Here is a 27921-nt window from a genome sequence, read left to right as displayed (position 1 = left end):
TTATGTGCTCCAGAAATAAAATAACATATAAAAATAGAATGTAGATTTGTATTGACATGAGGATACAGAAATGTTACCAAAATAGTTTTATTTTGGTGTAAACTATCCCTTTAAATACAACACAGCCAAATAGGATGTAAATCTCACCCTAAATGAGGGTTTACAGCCACAGAATTGGGTTCTTGCAGGTCAGTCTTAATCAGATGTTTCCTGTAACGGCCATCCAAAAAGGCCACCTCCAGACGTTTGAGCTGTGCATCAGTCCAGTACAAATTCCTGCATAGTATATTAAAGGCTCATGAGCTGTTACAGGCTGGTTAATTATCTGCTTTTGCCAAAACTGTTATTATTATTATTATTATTATTAATAATAAATCATTCAGCTTCAGTGCAGAGTTTAAATATTGAGTATATTTTTTTACCTGCCAACCCAGTCCACTGCAATCCCATAAGGCTTGGTGATGTACTTGATATCCAGCTTGACAGCAACAGCAATGTTATTATTATGATCATCCACAGCTGGCAGATAAGCTCTTTTAATAGCACCAGGCAATGCACCATGTCCTTCTATTGTAAAATATACCATACCTGAAATGGAAAAGAGAAGTGACAAATCACACCAAACACATTAAACACAAATAATGCAATAATGTAATTCAAATAACTCAAATTTCATTTTGATCAAATGTTATGTGCATTTTGTTTAGTATACATATATATAATTATGAATTAGAAATGTGTATATATATATAAGTTTCTAACTCATAATTTATTATTTGTGTCCTTGGAATGTCAGCCAGGTGTTGGGAGTATATTACAGAGTACTGAAGCCCATTCCAGCCACAAAGGAGAGAAATTGTTTTTAGGTAATTCAGGACAAAAAAAAAAGTTTAAATACAAAGTCAAAATTATGAAACATATTAGAATAATCAACATCTTTATATAATTATTATATTTAATGTCATAATTAAGACATAAAAAAACGATTATTTCATCAAAATTTTAACTGTTTGTCTCATAATTAGGATTTACCAAAAGATGTTTTTTTCCTTATTTGGAAATGGGCTTCCATAATACAGAGTACAGAAGTAATGACATTTTTGAGGGGCTGAGGCCCTAGAATTGAGTACATACTAAGTCCAGTGTTGTTGTGGTCCCAATCATAGTCCAGTGCCACAATGCGCTCCTCTTCCTCTAAAAAGTCATGATACTCCTCTGTCTGGAGGTTGTAGCGTCGGATGCGAATGTTCTCTGGCAGCAGGAGCAGTGGTCCAGGCCCTAAGAAAGAAGAGCTTTAAGATGCTACACATGCTCAGAAATTATTGTCTGTGGTTCCTTACAATTTCTATCCTACCTTCAGCCTCACACTGATTGCCTGTGCCCACTTTCCTGTAGCCTAGGGCACAATCACAGTCATAGCTTCCTTTGGTGTTCTTGCAGGCCTGCGGGCATGTGCCATACTCGAAACACTCATCTATGTCTGCAGGGTGCAAGAGACAGGCATAAAAAAACAGCGTGGGTAAAGCAGATGTACTGGAATACACAGGTGAAACTTTCTGTTTAATAATTACAGATTTTGATTTTGAAAAATAATAATAATAAATATAGCTGCAAGCAGCAATAACGGGGCCAAGCACTACAGAAGCAAGCTTCAGACGAACGGCAGGAATGAGTAATTAAAACCGTTTTAAGATTATTTTAGACAAAATGGCTTGAAAACAATGAACACAACAACTAGTAATAGGATTTATTGGCTTATCACGTGTGACCAATAGGTGGTGCTGTTACCAAATTAGTGTGAAATGGTCAGTGTGAGGTGACCATTGCACATACAAAGTTTGGCTTCAGTATGTCAAAGCTTTGAAGATATATAGCCTTAGAGTCATTTTGACAACGTGCTTAAAGTTCATAGTGGCGCTGTACGAAAATGGTTGCGTCTATCGACACGAAATCCATAACTTTTTGTCAGCACAGTCTGAAGATGATTTGAATCAATTTTGGTGAAAATCGGACCAACGTTTGATGAGAAGTGCAAAAAAGTAGGTTAAGAACATAAATCAAAATGGACGACAGGAGGTTCAGCTTATTATAACATAATTGATATGTACAGTCGTGGCCAAAAGTTTTGAGAATTACATAAATATTGGAAATTGGAAAAGTTGCTGCTTAAGTTTTAATAATAGCAATTTGCATATACTCCAGAATGTTATGAAGAGTGATCAGATGAATTGCATAGTCCTTCTTTGCCATGAACATTAACTTAATCCCAAAAACAACCTTTCCACTGCATTTCATTGCTGTCATTAAAGGACCTGCTGAGATCATTTCAGTAATCGTCTTGTTAACTCAGGTGAGAATGTTGACGAGCACAAGGCTGGAGATCATTATGTCAGGCTGATTGGGTTAGAATGGCAGACTTGACATGTTAAAAGGAGGGTGATGTTTGAAATCATTGTTCTTCCATTGTTAACCATGGTGACCTGCAAAGAAACGCGTGCAGCCATCACTGCGTTGCATAAAAATGGCTTCACAGTCAAGGATATTGTGGCTACTAAGATTGCACCTAAATCAACAATTTATAGGATCATCAAGAACTTCAAGGAAAGAGGTTCAATTCTTGTAAAGAAGGCTTCAGGGCGTCCAAGAAAGTTCAGCAAGCACCAGGATCGTCTCCTAAAGAGGATTCAGCTGCGGGATCGGAGTGCCACCAGTGCAGAGCTTGCTCAGGAATGGCAGCAGGCAGGTGTGAGCGCATCTGCACGCACAGTGAGACAAGACTTCTGGAAGATGGCCTGGTGTCAAGAAGGGCAGCAAAGAAGCCACTTCTCTCCAAAAAAAACATCAGGGACAGATTGATCTTCTGCAGAAAGTATAGTGAATGGACTGCTGAGGACTGGGGCAAAGTCATATTCTCCGATGAAGCCCCTTTCCGATTGTTTGGGGCATCTGGATAAAGGCCTGTCCGGAGAAGAAAAGGTGAGCACTACCATCAGTCCTGTGTCATGCCAACAGTAAAGCATCCCGACACCATTCATGTGTGGGGTTGTTTCTCATCCAAGGGAGTGGGCTCACTCACAATTCTGCCAAAAACACAGCCATGAATAAAGAATGGTACCCAAACACCCTCCAACAGCAACTTCTTCCAACAATCCAACAACAGTTTGGTGAAGAACAATGCATTTTCCAGCACGATTGAGCACCGTGCCATAAGGCAAAAGTGATAACTAAGTGGCTCGGGGACCAGAATGTTGAAATTTTGGGTCCATGGCCTGGAAACTCCCCAAATCTTAATCCCATTGAGAACTTGTGGTCAATCCTCAAGAGGCGGGTGGACAAACAAAAACCCACTAATTCTGACAAACTCCAAGAATCGATTATGAAAGAATGGGTTGCTATCAGTCAGGATTTGGCCCAGAAGTTGATTGAGAGCATGCCCAGTCGAATTGCAGAGGTCCTGAAAAAGAAGGGCCAACACTGCAAATACTGACTCTTTGCATAAATGTCATGTAATTGTCGATAAAAGCCTTTGAAACGTATGAAGTGCTTGTAATTATATTTCAGTACATCACAGAAACAACTGAAACAAAGATCTAAAAGCAGTTTAGCAGCAAACGTTTTGAAAACTAATATTTATGTAATTCTCAAAACTTTTGGCCACGACTGTACGTTGTCGTTTTTTTTTTTTTTTTTTTTTGCATGACCCAAAGGTATATTTTGAGACCAGTTTCATTAAAATAGGTGAATGCAATCAAAAGTTAGGACATTTTCAAAAATTCTCATAATTAAGAATTAATGATTGGTTTATTACTCTTGACCAATAGGTGGCGTTGTTACAAAATTGATGTGGCATGGTCAGTGTAAGGTGACGATGACACATACAATGTTTGGTGCAAAAAGTGAAAGCTTTGCTGAGATACAGCCTCAAATGCATTTTGGTATCCTTCCAGCAAATTCGTTGATGAGCTAAATGAGAACCGTTTCATATATCGACACGAAATCCATAAATTTTATTTGGCTCAGTCTGAAGATGATGTGATTTGATTTTGGTGAAAAACGGACAAACGGTCTAGGAGGAGTTCAAAAAAGTAGGTTTTGACTGAAAATCAAGATGGCGGACAGAAGCGGAAAGGAAAACTTGGTATCTATGTTCTCGGCTTGATCCAAGGAATCTATTAACCCTCTCAAAGCAGGCGTTGCTGATTTGCAACAGTTAAAAACTAAAAACCTTATTACTCCAGATACATATTTTATGTATCTGGAGTACTAAAAACTTTACTAAATGTTACTAAAGTTACTAAGTTACTAAAACTTAATTTGAGCCTGAGAGGGTTAAGACCAGCTGCATTTCAATAGCCAGATTTAATAAAAAGTTATTAGCCTTTTTGGAAATTTTGTTAGAACTTTTGATCACTAGGTGGTGCTGTTTGAAATATGGTGTGGTTCGCACATTCTGAGTTTCATAATATTACACCAACGCATTTGTTTAGTATAGCATTTTATTTCACAAAACTGTACTGAAGTCAATGGGAATTTCATGTTTTGTTCTATTATAGCGCCACCAAGAGGCTCAGTCCAACCTTTTTTTTAAGTGTCCTCAGAGTGAGCCCATATATATGTGTGACAATTTGGGTGAAAATATCTCAATTCACTTCAGAGTTATAGACATTTATATGAAAAAACAAGTAAAAAATGACTGACACATGACTTTGATTGAATGTTACTACCCCCTACTATCAATATTTTCGAATTTGGGTATTACCATTTCATTATCGACCTATGTTTCCGAACTTCTGACGGTGGTTTCGTCTCGATCGGACAAGCGGTTTCTAAGATATAGCCAAATGGTTTTTAAGCGCTAAATCCCAATGCTACACAAACCGTAAGGTGAAACCTAGCATGTTTGGTATCGTAAGACTCGGTAAGGATTCAGGAGGCTAATTCGATGAGTCTCGTGAAAATAAGTCGACCACATCCAAAGTTATAAGCATTTTAAAAAAGAAATTCACCACTAGGTGGCACTGTTTCAAAATTTCTCACGCTACTTCAGGACATTGTGCTGATGACCCATACCATGTTCCGTAACAATCTGTTGATGCTTTCTGAAAATACAGCATTTTAACACAAAATTCAAAATGGCTGACAAGTCAAAATGGCTGAAATGGTAAAATTGGATATAAGTCTCGGCATGTTGGACTCGGCATGTTGCCCTGAATCTAACAAGACCAATATTATGATTTTTGGACAAACAGTTCAGAAGCTATAAGCAAAAATAGCAATTTTTCATATCTCCGGACCAGTAGGTGGCGCTGCGCCGAAACACAGCATGTAGCCTTGGGTCATCCTTGTTATGACGTATTAAGTTTGGTCTGAATACAATAAATCGTTGCAGAGATACAGTCTAACGACGCTCTACGTAAAATTTGTTCGAGCGTTTATTGAAAACGGTTTGACGAATCAATTTTAATTCCATAACTTTTGGTCAGCACTGCCTGAAGATGATCTGGTTCAATTTTCATGTAAATTGTACAAACTGTCTAGGACGAGTTCGAAAAAGTAGGTTTTTCAAAAAATTCTAAATGGCGGCCATATTTCTATGACGGAAAATGACTTCATAGGGTGCAATCGAATCGCCATAAGCTCAAGAATCTTGTTGATTGGCCTTACGGTTAAAAAGTTATTAACAAAATATAAGTGAAATTTTGGACAGTTGGTGGTGCTGGAGGGACTGACTTAGACACACCAAAATTGGTGTACTTAATGTTGCCACTGTCCTCTGTCAGAATGTCAAACCATTACAACTTTCCCGCAATCGGTTCTATGGGCTGCCATAGACTCCTAGTCGGAAGAAGGAATAATAATAATAAGAAGAACGGGAACAAATACAATAGGTGCCTACGCACCTTCGGTGCTTGGCCCCTAATAATAAATTAGGCTAGCAGCAAAAGCTTTTTCCACTCTGAAGAGAAAGAGAAAGGTACTTTATATGTCTGTTTGTGTCTACCATTGCAGCGGAACGTGTTATCTGGATCCACAGCATAGCCGGGTTTACAAGAGCAGATGAAGCCAGTGCCGTTCAGGTTTGTACACTCGTGCTGACATAATTTCTCATCACAGTTGCGGTCTTGGCCAAAATCTGAAAAGAGTCACTCATCAAGTACCTCACAGGCAAAATCTAAGGCAGCTCTCACAATAATCAATTATAACCTAGTACAAGGATCACTAAATATATCATATTTAGTAATATTGGTTAACTTACTGCAGCCCAGCTCATCTGTTAGGTCTCCACAGTTGTCGTTGTGGTCACAAACATAAGACAGTGCCACACAGCGGCCATTAGTGCATTTAAACTCATTGGGTGTACAGGGGGCGAGAGTGGGTTCCTGACCTGATTTTAAAACACAATTCATATGGTCTTCATTAACTATAACAACAGTATATATTACACTATATACATAATACAGTATACAACCACACTGCAAATTAATTAGTAATCTTAAGTAATTTTTTTTTCCAGTAAAATAAATATTTACTTAACATTAAAAACATAAATTACATCTACTTATAATATATTTTTATATAACATTAAATAAGGATTGCGTCTAAAATAAATAATATACTCTTTTAACATTTATACACCTTGGAGAGCATAAGACACTTAAAAAATTCTTGCCAACCAAAAGTAGTATATTTAGTATCTTTTGAAGTAGTATATTGTAGTAAATTTAAAGTTTCATTTTAGTTGTTGTGAAAAGATGTGTGTGAATCTCTTACAGTTGTCCTCCTTTTCGTCACTGCCATCCCCACAGTCATCTTTTTGGTTACACATGAGACCACTATAAATGCAGTGGCCATTGTCACAGCGGAATTTGGCTGGCATTTCACATGTAATGTTCCCTGATCACAGAACAATTTTTACACTGTTAACAATTTCCTGCTGAAAAGACCAACTTAAGCTAAAATTAATTTCCAGATTTAGGTTTAGACTTAATAACTCACCTAACAGAGACATGTATTATAATTGTAATGGTTAAAATTATCTACAAAAATAATTTTCTCATAATGTCTTACAACAGAGGCTGAGTTGCTCATCTGAGCGGTCTCCACAGTCGTTGAAGCCATCACATACCCACTGCTGGTTCACACACAGCTTGTTGTTACACTGGAACTGGTTTGATGGACACCAGCGTCCTCCAGGATAGCGAGTTGCTGTTGGGAAAACAAAAGGTTCAGAATAATATCAAGATTTTCAGTATATGCAATAAGAAGATTTTAAATATCCATATATTTCAAACTCACGGCAGGTGGACTCATCAGAGTAGTCCAGGCAGTCAGCAAAACCATCACATTTAAGAACTTCTGGGATGCAGTGTCCAGATGTACACTGGAATGTTCCAGGACGACAGGTCCGCAGCTCTGCACAAAAAATAAAATACTTGGTCAGTCCAAAAATAATCTAAAAAAGGCGGAATCCTTGTACTCTATTTTTGCATTTTTATTGCTTCATCTGTATACATGTAAATATACTGTAGTAAACAGTAGCATATAGTATTTGTTGCCATATGTCATGTATTTCTGAGTAAAACACTATATTCCGATAAATAAATAAATACAAATGTCAGGAGTGACTTGACGTCTATTAATATGTGCATGCATTTAATGGACCCTTTATTTTAGAGTGACTTACAAAAGAAGAGAAAGAAATTCAAAGATTCAACAATATTTGTAATACACAATATCAGGTTTATTAGATATCTAGATTAGTGAGAAAGCTAAGAGAACAGTAGAAATGCATTGCTTATTCAGTGACCAGTAATGGTAAGAAGTTTAGGGAAAGAAGGAAAGAATGGGTGAGTGAATGGGTTTTATATTGACTTCAACTTACCACAGTCTCGCTCATCAGAATTGTCCCCACAATCATTGTCATGGTCACAAACCCAAGATCCTTGAATACACTGCTGGTTGTCACAGCGATACTCACTCTCAGAGCAAGGTCTTGGTTCTGCGAGCACATACATGAAAACTCTGAGCTCCATATAGTACATGCGTAAGAGGTAATGTATGGCTCAACGCATTACTCACCACAGTTTCTCTCATCTGATCCATCTCCACAGTCATTGTTCCCATCACAGCGCCAGCGAATGGGTACACATCGGTGATTATCACAGCGGAAATCTCCCAGAGGATCACAGGTCAACTCATCTGCATGCAGCAAAATGGGGAGGTAGATTCTTTATTTAGTTTATAATTGTTCAAAGTAAATTAAATTATGCCTTTTGATGGATTATATAAAAAGGATTGTGTTTTTTGTTGAATCTTGACAAAGGAGACTCAAATATTAGCTGGCTTGTTAAATTTTAACTCAGCTATTTATGATCTTATGCAAACAAAATGCTTACAAAACAAAAATGTTATTTTATTTTTTTTAAATAGATGAGTTAGTGAAGATAGTAAAAAGCTGCCAAAGAGTGTCCTACAAGACGAGAACTCATTAAATACTGTTTAAAATCATCCCAATATGCACCTCATGTTGTTTAGTGTGCAGAGCAGGAATCGAGACAAAGAATAGTAACTTCGAAGAAGCTACAATATGGACATTAGTAATAATATAGAATGAGCAGGTGCATCCAAACGTGTACTGATTGGCGTTATAGTCTATATTTGCCATTATGCTGCCTTTGTTCTGTTACTGGAGAACTGTTTTGTCTTGAAGCTTTTTTGTTTATGTGGTGAGTCAACCTGTGAATATTTTAAATCATTATATGGGACTTACGGCAGCTCTGCTCATCACTGTTGTCTAGACAGTCATTGGTGCCATCACACACAGCCCACAGAGGTATACAACGATAGTTTGTATAGCAGGAAAACTCAGTGTCTGCATCACACTTATGATCAGGACCCACTACGTAAAAAGACAAATATCAAAGGTCAGTTAACTCCAAGCTGTTAATGAATGGCCCATTTTCCCAAAGGGACATGACACTCACTGCACTCATCATATGGCTCATCTGATTGGTCTCCGCAGTCATTCTGCGCATCACACACATAGCTTGGTGGTATGCAGAGTCCGTTTTTGCATTGAAACTGTCCAGGTTTGCAGGTTTTCTCAGCACAGCTGTCAGCTTCCTCATCGCTGCCATCTGCACAATCCTGCACGCCATTGCAGTGCCAAGATATTGGGATACAGTGCTTATTTTTACACTGGAATTGGTTCTCAGAGCAACGATGGTCACCTGGGTACAAATGCCATGTAACTATTAATTTTAAAATTTAGCATCAGGACCCAATCTATGCAGTGTAGTTACCGGATAACTTGATAGCAACTTTTTCAAATGTTCTTGTTACTGTCATTATAACAATGCATAAAAGTGTTGCATACTGCAGAGTGCAGCATCTTCATCAGATCCATCTGGACAATCATTATGGCCATCACACAGGAAAAATGGGTAGGTGCAGTTCCCATCCTGGCACTGGAAGCGTCCTATTGGGCAGTAACGTGGAGAACATGTCTGAGGCTCATCGGAGCCGTCCCCACAGTCTGACTGACCATCACACTTCCACCATATGGGAATGCACCTGGAGACATTTATATTAAATTTACATTTAGTCATTTAGCAGATGCTTTTATCCAAAGCGACTTACAAATGAGGAAAATGGAAGCAATCAAAAACAACAAGAGAGCATTGATATATAAGTGCTATAACAAGTATCAGTTAGCTTAAAAGCAGTACACGTAGCAAGGGCTTTTAAATAATGTAATAAAGAAACAAAAAACAGATATAATAGAAAAAGAAAGCTAGTGATAGAGGTCTTTTTTAAAATTGTATAATAAATGAAAAGAAAATAGAATACAAAAAGATTGCAAAGGTATTAAAGGTTAAAGGTTTTTAGTTTTTTTTAAAGAATAGAAAAGATGAAAAGACAAACAGAGAAGAAAAGTAAGAGTGGAAGCTCATTAAAATATCATTATAAAATGGATTCACTTACTTCTCATTATCTCCACAGCGGAACTGAGTGCTGGAGCAGTCGGCCACACACTGTATCTTAAAGCCAATTGCCAGACCAATGAAGTGATCTGGACACTCACATCTGGCTGTTGTCCCACCCGGGCCAATCAGACACAGGTGACTACAGGTCAGGTAATGGTCATTGCAGGGATTGTCACCTAGGAAAATGTTAATAAAACATTCAAACAAGGATCATACAAGTTAAAAGTACAAGTTAATGGTGAAATGAATGATGTATAGTCTTAATATACACTTTTTTATTTATGCATTTAGCAGACACTTTTATCCAAAGCGACTTACAGTGCATTCAGGCTAACATTTTTACCTAACGTGTTCCCTGGGAATCGAACCCACAATCTTGCACTACACAGGAGAGCCACTCGAGCAACAGGAACAGTTAAATATATACTTAAATTATGCAGCCAAGCGATGATATCACAGATCATTATCTAGTCTTGTGTAAACTTCATATAGCTAAAACTGTAAATTCTACTCCTTGTTACAAGTATGGTAGAACCATCGTATACACCGTGGTATAATGAGCACACTCGTACCCTAAAGAGAGCAGCCCAGAAAATGGAGTGCAGCTGGAGGAAAACAACACTAGAAGTATTTCGTAAGTACCCTATCCTACAGAAAAGCATTAAAAACTGCTAGATCTGATATCTTCTCTTCTCTTTAGAAGAAAACAAACATAACCCCAGGTATTTATTCAATACAGTGGTTAAATTAATGAAAAATAAAGCATCAACAGGTGTTAACATTTCCCAACAGCACAGCTGTAATGACTTTATGAACTACTTTACTTCCAAGTTCGATACTATTAGAGATAAAATCACAGACGTCAGCTACAGACACACTATCACATCAGATAGTGAGCTATAGATCCCCCGAGGAACATATCCACTCATTCTCTTTAGGACACAAAGAATTGTATAAACTTGTTGAATCATCTAAACCAACAACATGTATGTTAGACCCTATTCCATCTAAGCTCTAGAAAGTCTTCCTGAAGTCACAGATCCTCTTCCGACTAATATTAATTTGTCATTGTCATTAGGATATGTCCCCAAAACCTTCAAACTGGCCTAAGCCTCTCATCAAACTAGACTACAAATGTACTAATTAATTACAGACTGATCTCGAATCTTCCTTTTCTGTCCAAGTTACTAGAAAATGTGCAATCCTCACAATTATATTCCTTCTTAGAGAAAAATGGTATCTGTGAAGATTTCCAATCAGGATTTAGACCGTATCATGATACTGAGACTGCTCTCCTTAGAATTACAAATTACCTCAGAATTACCTCATCTACAGACGCTGTTGCTCTGTGGACAACTCTTCAGTTGCACCTCAGCACCTCAGACCACTTCCTCATTACTGCTAACCTAGCACTTACTCCTGAAGTAGCACACACTCCAACGCAGGTCACCTTTCGACGGAACCTATGCTCACTCTCTCCATCTCGCTTATCTTCTGTGGTTTCATCCTCACTTCCTGCACTCTCAGTTTTCAGCTCTGGACACAAGTGCTAAGGACACTCTTTGCTCCACTTTAAACCCTTGCTTGGACAACTTTTGCCCACTGTCGTCTAAACCAGCACGCACTACCCCATCTGCCCGACCAAATTGCTACAATGACCCAGTCCTGCAGATTTGCCCTATACAACATCAGGAAGATTGACCCTTCCTTTCAGAGCAAGCCACCCAACTTCTTGTCCAAGCTCTTGTTCTCTCCAGACTGGACTATTGTAATGCTCTCCTGGCGGGCCTTCCTGCATGTACTATCAAGCCTCTGCAATTGATCCAGAATGCAGCAGCGAGGGTTGCCTTCAATGAGCCAAAAAAACTCACGTTATTCCTCTCCTCATCAGGTTACACTGGCTACCAGTAACCGATCGCATCAAATTCAAGGTACTAAGGCCTACAAGATGACCACTGGCATGGCACCAGTATACCTAAACTCACTGGTTAAATCTCATGTGCCCTCCAGAAGTTAGCGCTCAGCAAGTGAATGACGCCTTCTGGTGCCATCCCAAAAAAGTTATAAAAAAAAAAAAAAAAACCTGGCTATGTATTCTGTACTAGACTAACTGAGACTCGTCATGGCACTTGTATATTGTTGTTGTTCTCTTGTTGACCTGACTGCTTCTATTGTTCTCATTTGTAAGTCGCTTTGGATAAAAGCATCTGCTAAATGATTAAATGTAAATGTAAATTACCTGCTCTTATCATCTGATCGTGGTTGTATCTTTCTATTAGTGCTATTGGATCTTAGTTATGTGTTTGACACTATTGATGACAACATTCTCTTGAATAGACTAGACAACTTTGCTGGCATTAATGGAAGTGCATTAGCATGGTTCAAATCGTACTTATCTGACCAGGGAACTACACTAACCTTTTCCACTGGTGGCACTTGCGCGACTAACTTTTTCAGTTACTGGCGCAAAACATGATTTGGTCGCACAAATATTATATTATACTATTTTTTTATAGTAAGCCGCTCTGGATAATAATGAAACTGTATTGCATACAGATGTGCTTTTTATTTTACTTACCATCTTTTAAACCACATTCCTTCTTGTTTTATTTCTTACAGTACACACAGTGCATCTTGGTACCTTAACCCAGGGCCGTAGCTGGGGTTAGAGGTTGTACAGTGGGAAATTGTTTAATATTTACTGTATGTTCGTTCTATTTATTGAAGGAGTGGATGCCGAGTTGCCATATCCTTCATACTGATATTAATTATGTTATTACATGATTTCTTGTTTGACTATTAATCAAGTTATGGCAAGAGTGAAATGTGTAACCTTATGTGCGCTTATGAGATATTAAAGAATCCTGTTCTACCCTGTATTTCTTTTCCTCAAGATTAATGTCCACATATTATGTGTGTGTATCCAACCGTAATGATAAGACACTTGCCAGTGCTAGAAAGCCTTGAATTTTAGATATGTTCTCTGTGTATGTGTGTTAGTATCTGTCTGTACAGGGAGAAGCTCAGACAGTCACAGGACAAACGATCAACTGCCAGTGTCCAGCGTATCAGATATACATCTTTGGAGAGTTTATCTAGGTTTTGGAACCAATCAGAATTTTGTTGACTTATGTATTGACGCAATTAGTATCCTCTGTCAGGGTAGAACTGTGGTTGATTTTGAGTTGTACGGGGGGCGGCCTACGAACTCCGTCGAGAGTACTGAAGCTGACTTCTGCTGATGAAATTGCAAACTATTTTCTTCAAGTAAAATTATTATTATTAATTGAACTCATCTCTGACTCCTGGTCTTCATTGCGACATATCTGGTCCTTGGACTGTCTGTAAGTGGAGGGGGGCGAGAGAAGGAGGAACGATAGACTCACTCAGACGTGAGGGGGTAGACGCCAGCTCCGGGGTGGAGTAGGTAAATTGGTGTCACGGTACACCTGTAAATTAAGCAACCTTGTGAGTAAAAGGGGTACAAGTGCACATCGGTAGGTCTTAGGATAAGATATATTTAAAGATGTGTACAGTTACAGGGGGTACAAGTGCACACCTATAGGTCTTAGAGAGAGACGTGAATTTTTTCTAGGTGTGCACAGTCCAGGGAGGGACAAAAACTCATTCTTAACAGGCATGTGAACCCGTAAAGGGCAGTGCTGGGTCAAGCACCGAGAGCAAAGGGACACGTAGGGCCGTAAATAGGCAGTGCTGGGTCAAGCACAGAGAGCCGAAAAGCACGAGAGGCCGTAAAGGGCAGCGCATTTACGGCCGGGTAAGCCAAAGTAGGGGTATGGGAAATCCCGAGAAGAATGTAAGACGCTAGACGGGGGTTCTAGTCGTAACTCGCTCTTCCAACTCTCGATCACCCACCATTACAGACGGGGGCGCCCCGAGCTTAGAAATAGGCCAGGTCAGTGGTTAGGGAACAGAGTATCCAAAATTAGTGTTTAAAAATAAATAAATAGTGATAATTAATATGTGCACCTATAAAAATATAGGGATATATGCAAAGGGAAAGTATTGATTGATCTGGGATGCATCAGGAACAACCTCGAAAGAGCTAAAATTTTGTTTTCATGACCCTGACTGGATTGGACCAGTATATGGAAATTCTGGAATATACTTTGCAGTTTCATCACGCAGAAGTCAAGTGCTGTTGGTAAGATCGCCGCCTCAATATCTTTTTGGTTTATGATAGAAATATGAAACAGAAGAGAGCAAATGCTGTAAAAAGTTTGGCTCTGAAGCTCAGACTTTAAAAATATTCTCTGAATTAATTGAAAGAATGGTCAGTCCGAGCTTTGATTCTGATTGGAAAGTTAAAACAAAAACTTGATTGGCTTTAAACAAAGAAAGAACCAGAGAGATAAAAAAAAAATGTCTAAATGTATGTGCCGATTTGCTAAAAATAATCCCATAGGTAAATGAGTGATGATTTAATCTGAAAAATAGATTAAATGATAGATAGAAGGTTTAAATGACAAAGAATTATAAGATCTGTTCTAGTTCCTATATAATTGTTGAAAGTCCTGACAAGGCATATTGAACAGAATTCTGGGTTGGTGAAAATAGGTAGGCACACAAATTGGCAGTAGAGTTTTGGAAAAACTTAGAAGCTTATGTTTTGCTTTAAAAGATAAGATTGCTTTGACTGCAATGAAGCAGTTGTTTTTATCTAATGCTGGCCCCCACCATGACTCTGGCTTAAGCAATAAAAATACCAGAGACATGTTCTGAGTGGAAAATTTGTAATTCCTATATTTACTAATGTTTGGCCAAAAGAGTAATTTTATTGTTGGACTGCAAAATTGTAGCCACGCAGCATCATAAAAAAAAGAGAAAATAAAATTATTGTTTGCTTATGAGATGATAAAGTTGTAAACATGTAACATAAATGGGGGTTTCAAAGTAACTTTGAAGACAGCATGCTAGCAAGACCCGAAGTAATATACCTGGGTCAGATAACCCCTGACAGATTTAAAACAAATGTTGAAATTCCGAAGCCATGGCCAGAATTAAGTGAATGAATAAATACAAGTTGATGTAAAAGTAATGACAATGACTGCAAAGAACTTTGAGAAACATTTGAGTTGCGAAAATAAAGTAAAAATACAAATATAAAGAGGTTTATTTTTAAAATGCATATAATTTCTGACAAGTTTTAAACTGGGCTAGAGTAAAATGATAGTACGATGAAATTATGTTAAAAATGAATGGAAATGCATTGTTACGAGTCCTGAATCCCTCAGAGTTCTCTCTCTCATTCAAAGTAAGCTAAAATGCCGTTATCTGAGCCTGTGTTTAAGTGATAAGCTATTTATAGTACAGCACAGTGTTTCAGTCAAATCATAGGCACTGAGGTGCTAAAAGACATGATAAAAAGAGTTCAGATTTAATGCATTAAGAGGGCAATTGGTAGTTAAATGTTCAACTGCCCAATGCATTAAAGAAATAAGAGATTATAAAAATAATGAATAACAATTTAGGAGCAATTGTTGAAGAGACATGAGGTCTTTAAAATCATAATACAGACCCTGAGCTATAGAGGTAATAATTTTGAATAGTTAAACAGTTGTATTGCTATTTGTTCTATGACCAGTAACTTATGTGTCTTATTTTTAGTCTCCACCATCATACAGGGCCTGATGGCTGGAGCTACAGAAGCAACAGAAAATTACACTGAATGGAGGGGTGTGAAAAATAAATTCACTGAGTAATCTCAGCATGATAGTTTGGAGGTATCCAATTGATTTTAGCGATTAAATGTTAGTTTGATTAACCTGTCTCAATGTTTTAACACTAGTAGATGCTGTCAATGGCTCTCATGGTTCTTGAGTGCACCTTTCCTAAGCTGCAGGAAATACTGGATTCTGGAAGAAGACTGTCAAGCATGTTGCAACGGGAAAGAGTGTTTACCAGTTTGCATGAGGTGATTTCTCATTGACAGGTAAGATCATCTTCTGGCCAATAGGGGACAACCTAAGGCAGGGGGTCACCGCCACTGGGCATCTGCCCAGAAGGGAGGTGTTATATGTGAGATGGTAGTGGAGTTGAGCGGATGCTTGATAGGCCTAGAGCATCATTAAGAGGGGAACTGTAGGAAGTACAGCAATCTGCCTCAAAAATGTGAGCTCCTCCAGACCTGATCACCAGCAACCGCATTCCTTGATTGCTTGTTGTGACAAACTATGCCAGGGGGTCAGACCCTGAGGAAAAGAGGCTTATTTATAAAGAGTTAATGGCAATGGGCTGTCAAGAACCATCTGAGACCATGTGATGACAGCCATTATTTTGAGACAAAATTTCTTATGTGGCTAAAATGATATTGAACTAATATGTCTATATCATAGTCTTTACTCATGCAGGTCATTAGGCATGGCATAAGATGATTACAAGATATGGTGGTGGCTAAAAATGAAGACTACTTTTGCTTAATCAAGAGATGGTTTAGATAACAAAGGTTAAGGGAATTAAGCATTTAAGGTCAAAATAATTTTAAAGAAATGTTCCTGGCATTATGTATTTTAAACAGTCTAAACTGAGATTTGAGATATAGAAACTTTGACATTTTTAACCTATTTGAATGATTAAGGGTTATATGTTGTAATGAATTTGATATTATAGTCTAAGTTTAAGTTTGGTGAAAACTGTCAAATAAATAAATAACTAATATTTTGCACAGTAAGAGAGAGAGAGTGCTTGAGTGGAGGCAGGGATGGTGCTCTGCTTCTCTTATCGGCCTGCTAAGAAAGAGTAACCAAAACAGAGCAATGATTTTAAGACCAAAACAACCCAGCTGATTTTTCTCTAAATAAAAAGCATTAATGAACAGGCAAACTTTGATACTAGATAAGAGACTAGGAACAAACTAGGTAAAACGTACAGAATTTAACACCAAAAGCAAACCTTGAATATGAGCTGTTAAATATTTATGTTAAGTATGTGCACGCATGAGGATGACTACTGTATATTTTGGAGGACAATTCTGTTTCTGCTTTGTGTATATTGAATCACTAACCTCTGGAATGAGTGTTTTATCATTACAGATGTGTTAAGTGAAATTACTTTACAGAAGTCGATAATTCTGAGTGAAACTAATGAAAAGACAATGCCGAACATGGGACGAGCTGTAAGTGGATTGGTTATCCAGCTCTGTCTGCTACTGGTAATAATGACTTGTTTTGTCTTTTATAATGCTGATTTAAATCACTCTCTGGATTAATATGTTTAAGAGTGTTTATATGATTGGATTTGTGAAATTTAAGATTGCCGTCCAAAATGGGTTTAAAATCCATGCCTAAATTTAAATGAGGGTCTAAATTTTAACAAGTTAACACTTTGTTGTAAAGGTAAATATTTTAGACTTGACGGCAGAAAAACAGTGACAGATTGGCTAAGTCACTAACCAAATTATCCAGAGAGCACCCTCACATAAAGAAGCCTGGTGGGAAAACAAAGGAGTGAATCCTGTTTATGTAACATAGGGTAAAAGCAAAAGCAGCCGTAAGGCTTTGTGGGTCCTCAAGGTCTGAATGACGCAATAGTTTGGTTTATGTAGAACAGAGATAAGTTGAACAAAAACGTGTGGATCTGCTGGGAATAGCCCCTTAATGGAGGAATACCGTAACAAGAGGTTTGAATTAATTGAAATAGCACAGCAAAAAAAATTATGTTTAAACAACACAATTGTAATAGGCTCTATGGAGCTGCTTATGAACACCTGTCAAGTCAAATCAAATTAATATTGTGAACATTGACAGGGCTTTTTGATAATGTATACTGTTTCAATACAGATTTACAGAAACTGAGGATGTCTCTTTAATAAATATTTGGCCGTTTAGAACTAAGTAATAGTATTGTTCATTTAGTAATAGTATTGGGAAATCTGTCTGCTCTTTTTCAGTTTATAATAATTTTGAGTAAATAAATATCACTGCCAAATGACAAACATGAACGAATGGTTTTTAAGACATTGATCAGGTAGCTGACCTGTAAGCATTTCTAACTGACAAAACAGTGAGGACTAAATTGACTTTATACGAGGTATTGAGGATTTGCTTCTGAATGTGTCATTAATATAGTCTAAGTACAGTAATATGGTATGATACTTGACAAGATTTGCATAAAAAAATAAAATAAAATAAGTGTGACGAGTGGGGCGGGGCCGAGGGACATGGGAGCGAGGCCGGTGGAGTGATTGGAGATGAGCTACACCTGTTCGACCCACCGGTCTCGAGGCCCACGGAGGAGATGGAAGGATATAAAACTGGAGCGACGACAGTGAAGGACGAGAGAGGACCAGGCCTGGGCTTTTAGTTGTGTTTTGGTTTTTATTTGCGCGCACCAGTTGTCCGTGAGGGGCTGGTGCGCTGTTTTGTGTTTATTTTGCTTTATTAAAATGTTGTTTTGATTGTCCGCCGGTTCCCGCCTCCTTCTTCCGGATGAATACAAAGGTTTTATTCATTACAGTGGTGCCGAAGCCCGGGAGAAGGAGGGACGCGCTGCTGAAGATCCCTCGCCGCTGTGGTGAATCCGCGGTGCCAACGAGCAGGCGAGGAGTGTGCCGCCATGGACGCTCGAGGCGGTGGGCTGGAGCGAGTTGCCGGGGACGGGCGAGCTCGCTACCGGCAGCCCACGATAGGGAGGGGCGGCTGCCGTCCGTGAGGGAGCGGAGGAGTCTGCGCCGTTCGCCAGGTGGCCGGAGCCTGCTGCCATCCGCCGGAACGGGGAGGAGCAGGGAACGGGGGACTCCTGCCAGCTGCCCAAAACCGGAGGAGCCGTCGCCGTCCACCGGGCGGCGGAGGAGTGTCGTGCCGTCCGCCGAGGGCCGTCCAGTGCCACCGCCAGGCACCGCGGAGGAGATCGCCCAGCTGGTGGAGGGCCGAGCAGCGGTGCGTCTGGGAACCGGATTTTTTTTTTTTTTTTTTTCCTCTCTCCCTTCTCTCGTCTCTGTCGCTCCTCCTTCCATCTCCTTTTCTCTCGCCTCGTCTGTCCTACCCCCAGGTTCCCGCAGGTCCCCGTGAGCGCCCCCCCCCCCCCCCCGGGAGTACCCTCCGGGAGTACCTCTCGGGAGTACCCCCCGGCCTGCGAGGGGCGATGGGGGTATGTGACGAGTGGGGCGGGGCCGAGGGACATGGGAGCGAGGCCGGTGGAGTGATTGGAGATGAGCTACACCTGTTCGACCCGCCGGTCTTGAGGCCCATGGAGGAGATGGAAGGATATAAAACTGGAGCGACGACAGTGAAGGACGAGAGAGGACCAGGCCTGGGATTTTAGTTGTGTTTTGGTTTTATTTTGTGCGCACCAGTCGTCCGTGAGGGGCTGGTGCGCTGTTTTGTGTTTATTTTGAAATTAAAATGTTGTTTGATTGTCCGCCGGTTCCCGCCTCCTTCTTCCGGATGAATATGAAAGGTTTGATTCATTACAATAAGTAATAATAATAAGGCAATGAGTATGATTAACAGTAATGTCATGGTATAAAAATAAAATGCATGACAATAAGTGGACAGGTTAGTTGTATTTTTGAATTTAGACACTTCGATACTTAAAATGTAATTTTGACCAAATGTTGTTAACAATGACAAGTTTAGGTTTATGTTTCATGTATGTTTAAACAGCATGTGAACTATGATGACTGCAAATGGATTCGTGGTGAAAGTAAAACTTAATAAAAGGACTATTAAGTAATAAACTAGGAACTGCTCTAGGTTTTCGAGGAAATAATTATTATTTTTAAAGACGGCTCAATATTGATCTTACTTATTTTTGGTTTGTTAATTTTTGTGTTTTTAACACCAAGTTTGGAGTGAAAGGGTATAATGGATATTCAATCCCTCTAATTGCACTATTGATCGGGAAAATGATAGATTTTCATAAAATAAGGGTATCTTTACTGGGATTTAGGTTATAAGCAATGTCTGTATTTGGTATCTGTGAGGTGACTGAGGGTCTGACATATGTCAGGAATACAATAACTGGTTTTCTTTAATGATTTGTTAAATCTGGTTAATGAATATGCAAATTTAGTCTTAAGGCTGTTGGATAAATGTTTTGTTTTAGAGGGTAAGTGTGAAGTAGCTGTAGTAGGAAGAGAGGTATTTACAAAGGTATGTTGATGAAAGTATATATGGATGGAGGACACTTTTCCAGGTAGAGGGACACACAGAATGATTAACTGGAAAAGACATTACTTTTTATGTGAAGAAAGACTAGTGCAAGTGCAGATATTGTGGGATTAAGTAAGTAGATGAATGTATATGGGAAGTAAGAATGTATATGGGAAGTATTTTGTACAAAATAATGTGTTTATTACTAGAAATGTCAGACAGTACCAGAGATGTTAAGTATATGCACCTGCTTAAGTTGACCAACAGCCTGCATTATTAGCATGCATCACAACTACACCTGACCTCATTTATTAGACCAGATGTGGGGTATTGGACCCCACATTGATCTAAAACGGGGGACTGAAGGAGTGGATGCCGAGTTGTCATATCCTTCATACTGATATTAATTATATTATTACATGATTTCTTGTTTGACTATTAATCAAGTTATGGCAAGAGTGAAATGTGTAACCTTATGTGCGCTTATGAGATATTAAATAATCCTGTTCTACCCTGTATTTCTTTTCCTCAAGATTAATGTCCACATAGTATGTCTGTGTATCCAACCGTAATGATAAGACACTTGCCAGTGCTAGAAAGCCTTGAATTTTATATAAGTTCTCTGTGTATGTCTGTTAGTATCTGTCTGTACAGGGAGAAGCTCAGACAGTCCCAGGACAAACGATCAACTGCCAGTGTCCAGCGTATCAGATATACATCTTTGGAGAGTTTATCTAGGTTTTGGAACCAATCAGAATTTTGTTGACTTATGTATTGACGCAATTAGTATCCTCTGTCAGGGTATAACTGTGGCTGATTTTGAGTTGTACGGGGGGCGGCCTACGAACTCCGTCGAGAGTACTGAAGCTGACTTCTGCTGATGAAATTGCAAACTATTTTCTTCAAGTAAAATTATTATTATTAATTGAACTCATCTCTGACTCCTGGTCTTCATTGCGACATATCTGGTCCTTGGGTTTTAACTGTTAAATTACCCCAACATTATTTATTTGTGCTATTTACACAATGTTTACTTTTTTTTTCTTTTTTTCTTTTTTTTTTTTAAGTTTGTAGGTATCCAGAAACTAATTTAAAATAGCACTGCATAGTCTTCACTGTAAAATAAAATACACAGTCAAACCAAAATGTATTCAGACACCTTCAACATTTCTCACATTATCACAGTTTATTTGCTATAGTTTAGAAATTGGTAATAAAATATGACAAGAACTCAAGAGTTAAACAAATTTCTCTCGATAATGTCAGATAACTTTGATAGAAAGATATGTAATGGAATCAACCAAAACTTCAGACAACTGTCAGTATGACAATATTTACACAACTATCCATACTTTGTTGAACAATTACCAAGCAAGGAATGCTTAATTTTGTTCAGTCTGTGGTGTAAAAAGGTTGCATTAGCAATTAAAGAAAGAAACACTTAAGCAAAAAATGGTCAGGTCCCTAATTTTTTTATTTATTTATTTTTTTTTATCAATTTCGCTGGTATTGTACAGTATGAAGAATTTTTGGGTATACTATTTCACAGTTCGCTGTATTTTGATATACTCACTTACATAAATGAACTAGTGTCCTCTACCCAATAGTAAAAAAAAATATAATCAATCAATTTGATTTTGGTTTGACTGTGGATAAATTCTTGTTAAAACTACAAAGTAATTCAGTCAAGAGCAGTGAGTGATTTACTTTCATTTTCATGCATTAAAGACACTGACAGCAGAGCTAGTAAATTAGGCGTGGTCACTTTAAGAGACAATGCATCCATTATAGTGATACTCATCCGATTTCTTTCCAACTCTTTACTTTCACTTAAGACATAACCACAGACTTTTCGATTTTCAATTTTGACATATTTAGTATGTATGTATTTGTCAGTACAAAAGCAAGAAGACTTTGAGACGCGTCGCTTCGTGAGCCCTGAACACTAGAACACTGCGATACTGAATTGAGCTCTTTCGCTTTTTGCTCTTTTTTTTCCTGTTTGTTTAAACTGCGATTTGTATTTGTTCGTTCAGCTGCAGGAGGACACGAACGTCCTGAAGGAGAGCTCTGTTCGGTGTTGCTGTTCGTGAGACGCGGCTCTCTCATGCGCAACGAACACAGCACGCGAGTAACCAGCTGCTCAGTTCAGCTTTCCCGCATCGCGGGGCTAACACATTCATGTGTTGAATGCTCAGAGCACGCTATAAAACGTATTTTTAAAATACACATTTCTGTTTTACTAAATGCATAGTAAAACATAGCATATTGCCTAAAACATATGCTATGAATAAAAAATAATCAGTGATACATTTGCGACCTGAAAAAAGTTTGGGTCGCTATGTCATTTCAAAAGGTCACATATGCGACCATTTCGGTCGCAGTGTAGTTCCCTGGTGACTGCCATCAATTCATTGCAGTGAATGAAGAGGCATCATATCGATCACAAGTGCAGTATGGAGTACCTCAAGGCTTAGTACTAGGGCCGTTATTTTTCAAGCTTTACATGTTACCCTTGGTAGATATCATCAGGAAGCATGGTGTTAGCTTTCACTGTTATGCTGATGATACTCAGCTCTATATTTCTTTGCGGCCCAGGGAAATATACCAATTTGAAAAAAAAAAAAAATCCATAGTCAATATAAAAACCTGGATGAGGAGTAATTTCCTACTGTTAAATTCTGAAGAAACAGAGGTGTTAATTATCGGACCTAAAACCTCTGCATGTAATAACCTAGAACACTGTCTAAGACTTGATGGCTGCTCTGTCAATTCTTCGTCATTACTTAGGAACCTAGGTGTGCTACTTGTAATAAATCTTTCCTTTAAAAGCCACATATGGAGCGAATTTTGTGCCAATATTCATCAAACAAATCCAGCATTTTGTAAATAAACTAAATCTGCTTTGCAAAGAAAAACTTGACTTTGAAAGAAACGCAAAGTGATTTGTAAATACAAAACTCTATTTGAGAGAAAATGCAGAGGTATGGACAAATATATGTAGTGTGTGTTACAACTGTGAGACTTATTTGTGAGGAATTGATTTTCTCACAAATGCATACTAGGGGTGTGCACGGATAGTCAAACATTCGAATATTCGTTCTGCTCTAATTATTCGATAAATAAAAATGATATTCGAATTTCGCAAAAAAGAAAAGAAAAAAAAAGTTCACAATAAAACCTAATTTGGTTACTTTCTTTGATTCTCCACGGCATATTTGAAGATGTATGCAAGCAAAAAATAATTAATGAATGAATAAGGGGCCGTTCACATATTGCGCCTAAAAACGCGTTCAAAACGCTAGGCGCGCCACTTTCTCCTTCTTTCCAAAGTGCTCGGGCAGAACCGCTCCTGAGGCGTTTGCCGTTGTTAAGCAACCATGACGCGCTCTCTCCATGAAGACGCGGAAATTTCAGCAAAGGATAAATGGATTTGCAGCACAAAAAATCGCGTGCAGTAGCTCTGCTACTAAATTTATTTCAAAATGGCAATCCATATACAGCTATGATCAGCTGTTCCTTCATCTTGGCTGAGCAACGTTGTTACGGGAAAGGATGAAGCTGAATGTTTAGTTCTTGTCACATGACCCGCGGTGCGCTTGAAAAGTTGAGGGCATTCTGAAAAGTTGAGATGTTTTTAACTCGATGCGGTGCGGACGCCCCTGGAAAAAATGGGCGCGTCGCACCCACCGATATATAGATCAGTGGTCGCACCGCGTTGCATCAATTATGAGGGCGCATACCGCGCGCCTACATTGGAAATAACGAACTTGAGTGCGCAAGAGATGCGATATCTGAACGGCCCTTAAGAACTGCGGTCTTCTACAGTACTTCAGATATGCCGTGGAGAATCACAGAAAGTGACCGAATTCAAGAACATTGTTGCGGCATCTCTCAAGCAACGTATAAACACCGCTAACTTGGAGAATGCAGTGAAAACTTCTCTTCTTGCGTCTGCCCTAGATCCTCGGTACAAACATCTCAGGTTTCTATATGAAAACATGAGAGAAGTAAGAAAAAAAACCTTTTTTGAACATTATCAGAACATTTTCCTTGATGCGAGTGGTGCGGATGCAGCCGCCATCACCAACGATGAAGAGGATGCAATGCCCACTCGTCGGAAAAGGCTGAGCCAGTTCTTCAGTGATGATTATACAGAGAGTCCAGCCGAGACGAGTGGGAACAGTTCTTGCTGGAGCCATGTATTCCACCAGATGAGGATCCCATTCAGTGGTGAAATGAAAACACGAAGCACTTCACAAAACGTATTCACTTAGCACACCGTTATTTGGGAGTCCCGACAACGCCTGTGCCGTCAGAGCGCATTTTCTCCGCGGTCGGCCTTATTGTTAACAGACTAGGAGCCGACTTTCCCCCGATCATGTTTACATGCCAGTATTTCTTAACAAGAACATGTAAAACAATAGAAAAAAAGATAAAAAAGATTTGCTGACAATTTCAAAGTTAACTGTAGGCTACGTTCTACAATAGCCTAATTGCTGCAGGCTGCTTTACGTTTTTTCTTTGTTCACTTTTTTTTTTCTTTTTTTTCTTTTAATCTGTACTTTTGTTTGTTTGCACACATTGTTAAAGGTTTTCAGCTACAAAACACGATGTGTAATGTTCAAGCTTATTGTGTGTAAGCTTGTTCAAAATGACGGAAACAATAAATGTTGCTGAAAAATAACGTCTGTCTCATTAAATTTAATTTAAATGAATGAATATTCGTTTTTTGTGAGCTCAAATATTTGAATGTGATATTTGCGGAAAACGCCCATCCCTAATGCATTCAGGCATATATTCTCACATGGATCAAAGCAGATTTTCTCACAAATGCAATTGAGCAACTATCTTTTCCAAAAACAGCAGATGGCACTATTGGTCAATTTACGATAGTCTCCCAAGACACGAAACACCTGTTAACTTTTTCAGGGACTACAGCAGACCAACATGAGTGGGGAACAGGTGAGTTTCTGTCTTACTATACAGTTAACCATTTAGAGGTTTTCACAAAGCGACCCTACTACAGTTTCTAATCATTACATAATCCTTCTAAAATACTGGTAAATATTGGATTGACCAATATTGTTTTTATGACAGCTGGTATCATGTAAAGCATGGGAGCTGATAGCCAATATAAAGCCAATATAGTTAAATATATTAAATAAATAAATATATATTTTAAATTAAATTTATGCATTTAACAGATGCTTTTATCCAAAGCGACTTACAGTGCATTCATGCTATCAATTTTTATCTATCATGTGTTCATATCATATATATATATATATATAGTCGTGGCCAAAAGTTTTGAGAATTACATAAATATTAGTTTTCAAAAAGTTTGCTGCTAAACTGCTTTTAGATCTTTGTTTCAGTTGTTTCTGTGATGTACTGAAATATAATTACAAGCACTTCATACGTTTCAAAGGCTTTTATCGACAACTACATGACATTTATGGAAAGAGTCAGTATTTGCAGTGTTGGCCCTTATTTTTCAGGACCTCTGCAATTCGACTGGGCATGCTCTCAATCAACTTCTGGGCCAAATCCTGACTGATAGCAACCCATTCTTTCATAATCACTTCTTGGAGTTTGTCAGAATTAGTGGGTTTTTGTTTGTCCACCCGCCTCTTGAGGATTGACCACAAGTTCTCAATTGGATTAAGATCTGGGGAGTTTCCAGGCCATGGACCCAAAATTTCAACATTCTGGTCCCCGAGCCACTTAGTTATCACTTTTGCCTTATGGCACGGTGCTCCATCGTGCTGGAAAATGCATTGTTCTTCACCAAACTGTTGTTGGATTGTTGGAAGAAGTTGCTGTTGGAGGGTGTTTTGGTACCATTCTTTATTTAAGGCTGTGATTTTGGGCAGAATTGTGAGCGAGCCCACTCCATTGGATGAGAAGCAACCCCACACATGAATGGTGTCAGGATGCTTTACTGTTGGCATGACACGGGACGGATGGTAGCTGTGGCGGGGGAGGCGTAGTTTAGCGAAGTCTGCAACGGGAGAGCGAATGAAGAGACGAGCGGTGGTAAGTGGTTCAGGTGAGAAACAATTAACACCGGGATCTCATTGCAGTGATTGGCGTGGGGAACCGGTATTTAAGCGGCACGACAACCGGCGAAAGACGAGAGAGACGGGGACTCGTGAGAGCACGAAGCTGGAGAACGGCCGAGCAAAGACTGCAGTGGTGACACAGAGAGCGAGAGTGTGAAGTGCGCGCACCTGCCGCGTTTATTTTGTTTTGTTGAGTTTTTGAATAAAGTATCTCACGAGCCCCGTACGCCAACCCTGGTCTCCTTCCTCTATAACAGTCCGAACTTTGCTACACTGGTGCCGAAACCCAGGAGGAAGGAGAGCGTTCCGCCATGCAGACTCCATCAGGACCATCGACGTCGCCATTCGCGGACATCATCACATCGCTCGCGGGCCTACATCAAGAACACCACCAGGCCCTGCTGGATCTGCGGGCCGACCATGAACACTGGTTCCAGGCCATGATGCAGGTCCAGCAAGAGGACCGCGAGCTGTTCCGGAGCTTGCTAGACCGGGAGGGTCGGATGGGGATGGCCTCCCCCAGTGCCCCCGCCCCCCACATGCCACTCACAAAGATGGGGAACACCGACGACCCAGAGGCATTCCTCGACCTCTTCGAGCTGACGGCGGAGGCATGTGGGTGGCCGATGGACAGTTGGCCCGTCCGGGTGATCCCTCTGCTGTCGGGGGAGGCCCAGAAGGCGGCCCAACAACTGCCCGTCCCGAACCTCCTGGTCTATGCCTGGTCACGAGCCCCTGCACGAGGAATGGCCGCACCCCAGCGAGGGGGGAGTGAGGAGCCTCCTGCTGCTTCCCCACGCCAATCCCCTGAGCCACTTCCTGCCACTAGGGCGGCGGGGAGGCCTGGGTCGGCCTGCTGGCGTTGCGGGGATCCGGGCCACTTTGTGGACAGGTGCCCGGTTATGGAGGTGGGGACACCTGCAGGCCGCCCCCGATCAAGCCGGGCTGTACCAAATACCCATGAGTATTAAGGGGGGTACCTATCAGGCTCTGGTGGATTCAGGTTGTAACCAGACCTCCATCCATCAAAGCCTGATACAATCCGGGGCATTGGATACGGGCCGCATGGTTAAGGTGAGGTGCGTGCACGGGGATATAGTGGAATACTCCGTAAAAGCCATAGCTATTAAATTTAGGGGCCAAAAGCATAATGTGGAGGTGGCCGTTAGTCCGCGCCTACGGCATCCGCTAGCCCACCCGTATTTTGCCATTATCAAAGACCGGTTGTATCTAGTGACCCACGACGCTCAGACAAAAAAAGATACAACCCAACTGTTAGTACCGCGGAGCTGTTAGTAGACGGCACACTGTAATCCTATGGCAGGGCACTTAGGAGTAACGGCAACACTAAATCGTCTAACGACCCGATTCTTTTGGCCGGGCATTCACGAGAATGTGCGCAGGTGGTGCGCGTCTTGTCGGGAATGTCAGTTGGTAAACCCAGCGGCCACCCCAAAAGCGCCATTGCGCCCTATTCCTTTAGTATATTCCTATATATATATATATATATAATATTTAAGAAATTTGAAATTATTTGACAATGATTTAAAAAATTTTTTTTTAAATAAATATACTTATACTTTAGATGAAAAGATGAAAGTATTTTTCACAAATAAATAAATATTTAATACAAATATAATTAAAAAGGAAGTAAAAACTATAACCAACTCAGCACTCGGTATTCTGGGAAGTGTGTGTGCATTGGGAATCATGTTTTTCAAATAAAGCCAGCGTTACACTTATTTTACACACAGCACA

The 27921-nt window shown here is 39.6% G+C and overlaps 1 protein-coding gene across 1 annotated transcript in view; it reads right to left on the bottom strand.

Moving 5' to 3' along the window:
* Positions 1–27921, bottom strand: part of lrp2b (low density lipoprotein receptor-related protein 2b) — a 105998-nt gene that overhangs the window by 17925 nt on the left and 60152 nt on the right. Inside the window, exons 54-68 of the mRNA XM_059531984.1 lie at positions 9985–10162; positions 9377–9573; positions 8985–9230; positions 8771–8899; positions 8080–8199; positions 7883–7999; positions 7297–7413; positions 7069–7206; positions 6772–6894; positions 6257–6385; positions 6002–6133; positions 1355–1480; positions 1135–1278; positions 423–588; positions 148–276 (exon numbers count right to left, since the gene is read on the bottom strand). Of these exons, the coding sequence (XP_059387967.1) occupies positions 148–276; positions 423–588; positions 1135–1278; positions 1355–1480; positions 6002–6133; positions 6257–6385; positions 6772–6894; positions 7069–7206; positions 7297–7413; positions 7883–7999; positions 8080–8199; positions 8771–8899; positions 8985–9230; positions 9377–9573; positions 9985–10162 (2191 nt within the window). The remainder of the gene's footprint in view (positions 1–147; positions 277–422; positions 589–1134; positions 1279–1354; positions 1481–6001; positions 6134–6256; positions 6386–6771; positions 6895–7068; positions 7207–7296; positions 7414–7882; positions 8000–8079; positions 8200–8770; positions 8900–8984; positions 9231–9376; positions 9574–9984; positions 10163–27921) is intronic.

The sequence above is a fragment of the Carassius carassius genome, chromosome 40 (assembly GCF_963082965.1).
Source record: "Carassius carassius chromosome 40, fCarCar2.1, whole genome shotgun sequence".
Lineage (NCBI taxonomy): Eukaryota > Metazoa > Chordata > Actinopteri > Cypriniformes > Cyprinidae > Carassius > Carassius carassius.
Note: the sequence above shows the minus strand (reverse complement) of the source record. Positions and strands in the feature narration are given on the sequence as shown.